The following is a 6,713-nucleotide window of genomic DNA, read 5'->3' on the forward strand; positions in this document are numbered from 1 at the left end:
GCCATTCTCCTGCCTCAACCTCCCGAGTAGCTGGGACTACAGGCGCCCGCCACCTCGCCCTTCTAGTTTTTTGTATTTTTTTTAGTAGAGACAGGGTTTCGTCGTGTTAGCCAGGATGGTCTCGATCTCCTGACCTCGTGATCCGCCCGTCTTGGCCTCCCAAAGTGCTAGGATTACAGGCTTGAGCCACCACGCCTGGCCTAAACTTTTATTTTCTTAATAACACAGTCTCCCTTTGTTGCCGAGGCTGATCTCAACCTCCTGTGCTCAAGGGATCCTCTAGCCTCAGCTTCCAAAGTAGCTAGGACCACAGGCATGTACCATGTGCCTGGTCACAAAATTTCTTTATCATGTTGATGTCATTTACTTTCTAGCTTGTAATAGAAAATTGCTTTTCATAGAGGCAGTTTTGGAGGAGTTTAGGGGATTAAAATTGACAATAACTGGGAAACTTTGCTTGCTAATTGCTTTAGTTTCTATTGTTAGGAAGAAATAAAATTTATGTGTGCATAATGCAAGTAAAATTAGATTAATTTATGGTGTTTGAAATATATCTTTTGGCTTTCTTATTGAAGATGCTTTTTTTGTGATTTCATTTTGGTAATATATTTGTGCGTATATTTATAAAGGTGTGTGATTTAAGTCTACGCTGAGGAGTTTGTATATATGCCTTTTTTCCCCTTCTTTATACTTTGAAGAACTTACTGGAATGTCACTTGGAGCAAAATTATTAAATTTGATTTTTCTTTTTATTTTCCTCCATCTCTTTCTTTATTTTATTCCCCAAGAACTTTGACCAGAATAAGCTGGAAGAAGAAATGAGAAAGCGAAAAGAAAGAGTAGAAAAATGGCGAGAAGAGCAACGTAAAAAGGCTATGGAAAACATAGGAGAACTGAAAAAGGAAATCGAAGAGATGAAACAAGGGAAAAAATGGAGTTTAGAGGACGATGATGGTATATTTTTTTAGCCTGATAGCCTGTATAAAAACTCATGTAGAATATTATGTGAATAATATTTCATAAGGGATTTTTAAATCTTTTTTATTGTTGAAAACTATGCATAATACACTATTTACCATTTTCTTTTTTTTTTGGAGATGGAGTCTCGCTCTATTGCACAGGCTGGAGTGCAGTGGCGCGATCTTGGCTCACTGTAAGCTCTGCCTCCCAGGTTCACGCCATTCTCCTGCCTCAGGAGGGTAGCTGGGACTACAGGCGCCCGCCACCACACCCAGCTAATTTTTTGTATTTTTAGTAGAGATGGGGTTTCACCATGTTAGCTAGGATGGTCTCGATCTCCTGACCTCGTGATCCGCCTGCCTCGGCCTCCCAAGGTGCTGGGATTACAGGTGTGAGCCAGCGCGCCTGGCCCTGTTTACCATTTTCATCATTTTCAAGTTCCAGTTGGGTAATAAATACATTTGCAGCGCTGTGCAGTCATTACCACTGTCTGTTTCCATGACTTTTTGGTTATTCCATGCAGAAACTCTGCACCTTTTAAATAACTCTATGGCGCCTTTTCGCGCTACTTCTTATAACCTTTGTTCTGTTTTCTGTCTCTGAATTTGTTTAGTCTAGCTACCCCACATAAGTGGAATCATGATAAATACTTATCTTTTTGTGTCTGGCTTATTTCACTTAGCATAATGTCTTCAAGGTGCATGTATGTTGTAGCATCTCTGAATTTCCTTTTTTTGTATGATTGAATAATATTTCACTGTATATATATGCCAAGTTTTGTTTGTTGATTCACCTGCTGTTGGATAATTTGGTTGTTTCTACCTTTTCGTTATTGTGAGTAATGCTTCTGTGGCCATTGGTGTATAAATATCTGTTTGAGTCTCTGTATTGAGTTCTGTGAAGTATATACCCAGAAGTGGAACTGAGATTGTAAAAGCCCCTTTTAATATTTATGTTGTAATTTGAAATATAAAATTGTGTTTAGTAAGCATCACTGATTTTACTTTAGAATGAATCATTGAGTGCTTATGAGCATAGCCAGTAAATAGCTTTTTAATATATTACTAGCAATGTGAATGTTAATAAGGAGAGTAAATTAAGGGCATGCTTTCAAGTCCCTCTTCTGATTTTTCTTTTTTATTTTTTTGGAGGTAGAGTTTCACTCTGTTGCCTAGGCTGAAGTGCAGTGGCACAGTCATGGTTCACTGCAGCCTTGACCTCCTGGGCTCAAGTGATTTTTCTGCCTCAGCCTCCAGGGTAGCCACCATGCCTGGCTGATTTTGTCTTTTTCTTTTTTCTTTTTTGACTGAGTCTCACTCTGTCACCCAGGTGGCACTGTAGTCTCTGCCTCCCAGGTTCAAGCTATTCTCTTGAGCCTCAGCTTTTCAAGTAGCCAGGATTACAGGCACCTGCCACCATGCCCGGATAATTTTTGAATTTTTGTATTTTTATTACAGGTGGGGTTTTGCTATGTTGGCCAGGCTGGTTTTAAACTCCTGACCTTAGGTGATCCTCCCACTTTGGTCTCCCAAAGTGCTGGGACTACAAGTGTGAGTCACCGTGCCCGGTTAATTTTGTCATTTTTTGAAGAGCCAGGGTCTCAATATGTTGCCCAGCTAGTCTCGAACTCTCGGGGTCAAGGGAGCCTGGTGCTTTGACCTTTCTCACTGCTGGGATTACAGGTGGGAACCACTGTGCCTGGCTGCTGATACTTCATAATTTAGGATGGAAACATTTCCCTTCATATCTGATTTTGACTTTTGAGATTTTAGTAAAGTAGAAGGTTGTATAATTTTATAGGAAAATGGGATTTTGGTTCATTTTCTGTGAAAGTTCCAAAGAATGGTTTAAATAGATTCTGTCTATAAGTAGTTATGGTGTCTTTTTTTTTTTTTTTTTTGAGACGGAGTCTCGCGTTGTTGCCCACGCTTGAGTGCAGTGGCGCAATCTTGGCTCACTGCAACCTCCACCTCCTGGGTTCAAGAAATTCTTGGCCTCAGCCTGCACAGTAGCTGGGTTTACAGGTGTATACCACCACGCCCAACTAATTGTTTTGTATTTTTAGTAGAGACGAGGTTTCACCACATTGGCCAGGCTGGCGTTGAACTCCCAACCTTGTGATCTGCCCACCTTGGCCTATTTTTAGTGGAGATGGGGTTTCACCGTGTTGGCCAGGCTGGTCTCGAACTCCTAGCCTCGTAATCTGCCTCCCAAAGCACTGGGATTACAAGTGTGAGCCATCACGCCCAGCTAAGTAGTCATGATATCTTAATTCAAGACAATCTAATCTTTTCTACATAACTAAGATACACCATCTTCTGTGATTGAAAGGTATTGAAAGAGAAGAAATACAGTTGACCCTTGAACAACTTGGTAGCTAAGCACTCCAACCCCCCCCACACAGTGAAATATCCATATATAACTTTTTACTCCCCAGAAACTAAGCATTACCTGCTTACTGTTCACCAGTAACATGAACGGTTGAATAACACATACTTTGTATGCTTTATGTATTAAATACTATATTCTTTTAATATGGTAAGCTGGAGAAAAGAATGTTATTAAGAGAATTGATAGGCCGGGCACCCTGGTGCACGCCTGTAATCCCAGCACTTTGGGAGGCTGAGGCGGGCAGTTCACAAGGTCAAGAGATCAAGATCATCCTGCCTAACGTGGTGAAACTCCATCTCTACTAAAAATACAAAAATTAGCTGGGCCTGGTGGCACACATCTGTAGTCCCAGCTACTTGGGAGCCTGAGGCAGGAGAATCGCTTGAACCTGAGAGATGGAGGTTGTAGTCAGTGAGCCAAGATCACGCCACTGCACTCCAGACTGGCGACAGAGCAAAACTCTGTCTCGAAAAAAAAAAAAGAATTACAAGAAAGAGAAAATATATTTACTGTCCATTAAGTTGAAGTGGGTCATCTTGAAGGTCTTCATTCTTGTCGTCTTCACATTGAGTAGGCTGAGAAGGAAGAAGAGGAGGAGGAGTTGGTCTTCTCTCTGGGGTGGCAAAGACACAAGAAAATTTACTTCCATGTGGACCCATGCAGTTCAAACCTATGTTCAGGGATCAACTGTAATTGAAAATGTCATTTAGCAGGCGTGATGGCTCATGCCTGTACTCCCAGCACTTTGGGAGGCTGAGGTGGGTGGATCACGAGGTCAGGAGTTCGAGACCACCTTGACAAACATGGTGAAACCCCATCTCTATTAACTACAAAAATTAGCCAGGTGTGGTGGTGTGCGCCTGTAATCCTGGCTACTCAGGAGGCTGAGGCAGGAGAATTGCTTGAACCCAGGATGCAGAGGTTACAGTAAGCTGAGATCGTGACTGCACTCCAGCCTGGGCCACAGAGCGAGAATCTGTCTCAAAAAAAAAAAAACAAAAAAAACTGGGCGTGGTGGCTCATGCCTGTAATCCCAGCACTTAGGGAGGCTGAGGCAGGCCGATAACGAGGTCAGGAGTTTGAGACCATCCTGGCTAACATGGTGAAACCCTGTCTCTACTAGAAATACAAAAGATTAGCCAGGCGTGGTGGGCGCCTTTAGTGGCAGGTACTTGTGAGGCTGAGGCAAGAGAATGGTGTGAACCTGGGAGGCGGAGCTTGCAGGGAGCGGAGATTGTGCCGCTGCACTCCAGCCTGGGCGACAGAGCGAGACTCCGTCTCAAAAAAAAAAAGGAAACAAACAAAAAAAGTCATTTAGCAGAGAAAGTTTGTAGTTCTGCATCCAGCTGTATAGCTGTAAAATCTATTATTGGAGATCATCTTTTTTGGCATAATTAATCTTTTGACCCTTTTACAACCAAACAATTTATATTTTATTCATATTTATTTTGTCATTGTTAATATTCAAAAGTAATAAAGTAATACATGCTTCATGTAAAAATGGAAAAACCTCCAAATGTGAGCATTTGGACTGCTGGATGTCTGGAGTAATTGGAAAAGGGGTGTTTGGGCAGTGGGAGAAAAGGTTAGAGAGGTGGGGTGTGGTCTGATTGTGAAATATTGCATATTGAAACAGATGTTTAAAGAAAGTGTATTCTGGTATTTTAGATGATGAAGATGATCCTGCAGAAGCTGAAAAGGAAGGAAATGAAATGGAGGGTGAGGAGTTAGATCCATTAGATGCTTACATGGAAGAAGTGAAAGAGGAAGTAAAAAAATTTAACATGAGAAGTGTAAAAGGTGGTGGGGGAAATGAAAAGGTATGGAATTTCTTATTTTTAAAGATTTCTATTTCCTTTTGGGTAACTTGAATTCTCCATTGCATTGTCCTACTGATTTGCATGATTTTATAAAGCTAACAGTTTTCTTTCTCCTCATCTGAGAGATGGCAGTACTTTTTCTAAGTACCAGAGATACTGGCAAATTTTAGCTGTAAGTGTTCTTTCAAAAGTCACTCTTTTAACACTATCACCTTTGTTTAATATCTTTGCTTACATATTAACCTTTTTAATAAGTTCTCTGGAACTTATTACTCCTGTCTTTGATACTTTTTTTTTTTTTGAAACAGTCTGTCTCTCTTTCCCAGGCTGGAGTGTAGTGGTGTTATCTTGGCTCACTGCAACCTCCACCTCCCAGGCCCATGCAGTCTACCTACCTCAGCCTCCCAAGTAGCTGCAACTACATGTGTGAACCACCACTCCTGGCTAATTTTTGTATTTTGGTAGAGATGAGGTTTTACCATGTTGCTCAGGCTGGTCTCGAATTCCTGGCCTCAAGTGATCCACCTGCCTTGGCCTCCCATTATACTGGGATTACAGGCATGAGCCACCATGCCCAGCTGCATCTTTGATACCCCTTGATGACCCTCACTTTATTCTGTTTTTCCTCTTTTTCATAGCATTTATTACATTTTGACAAATTATATTTTTTTTGTGTTTACAGTGTGTCCCTTCTCCCTTCTAAAATGTAAGCACTCTAAGGGCAGTGACTTTTACCTGTTTTATTTATTGGTTTATTCAGGCTCCCAGTACAAGCCCCTGGCTTGCCTAGTGATTGGAAAATACCATTTAGTAGTATTTTGTTTCATTTTTAAAATTTATTTATTTATTTGTTTGTTTGTTTATTTATTTTTCTGAGACAGAGTCTCGCTCTATTGCCCAAGCTGGAGTGCAGTGGCGCAATCTTGGCTCACTGCAACCTCCGCCTCCCGAGTTCAAGCAATTCTCCTGCCTCAACCTCCCAAGTAGCTGGGATTATAGATGCCTGCCACTATGCCCGGCTAATTTTAGTATTTTTAGTGGAGACCGGGTTTCACCATGTTGGTCAGGCTGGTCTCGAACTCTCGACCTCAGGTGATCCTCCCACCTCGGCCTCCCAAAGTGCTGGGATTACAGGTGTGAACCACCATGCCCAGCCTCATTTTATTTTTTTATATTAATTTAATTTATTTTTTTGAGATGAAGTGTCACTTTTGTTGCCTAGGCTGGAGTGCAGTGGCACAGTCTCAGCTCACTGCAACCTCCACCTCCTGGGTTCAAGTGATTCTTCTGCCTCAGCTTCCTGAGTAGCTGGGATTATAGGCCCTTGCCACCTCGCCCAGCTAATTTTTGTATTTTTAGTGGAGATGAGGTTTCACCATGTTGGCCGGGCTGGTCTTGAACTCCTGACCTCAGGTGATCCACCTCCCTTGGCCTTCCAGTGTGCTGGGATTGCAGGCATTAGCTACACCCACCCTATTTTATTTTATTTTATTTTATTTATTTATTTATTTATTATTTTATTTTATTTTTCGAGATGGAGTC

The 6,713-nt window shown here is 41.6% G+C and overlaps 1 protein-coding gene across 1 annotated transcript in view; it reads left to right on the top strand.

The window, feature by feature from the left end:
• The window catches only part of LOC105523812 (probable ATP-dependent RNA helicase DDX46), a gene marked incomplete at its 3' end in the record, with an annotated part of 63,641 nt that overhangs the window by 17,757 nt on the left and 39,171 nt on the right, over positions 1-6,713 (top strand). The window contains exons 5-6 of the mRNA XM_011958819.1: positions 789-954; positions 5,020-5,171. Of these exons, the coding sequence (XP_011814209.1) occupies positions 789-954; positions 5,020-5,171 (318 nt within the window). The remainder of the gene's footprint in view (positions 1-788; positions 955-5,019; positions 5,172-6,713) is intronic.

Source organism: Colobus angolensis, unplaced genomic scaffold (genome assembly GCF_000951035.1).
Source record: "Colobus angolensis palliatus isolate OR3802 unplaced genomic scaffold, Cang.pa_1.0 Scaffold476, whole genome shotgun sequence".
Taxonomy (NCBI): Eukaryota; Metazoa; Chordata; class Mammalia; order Primates; family Cercopithecidae; genus Colobus; species Colobus angolensis.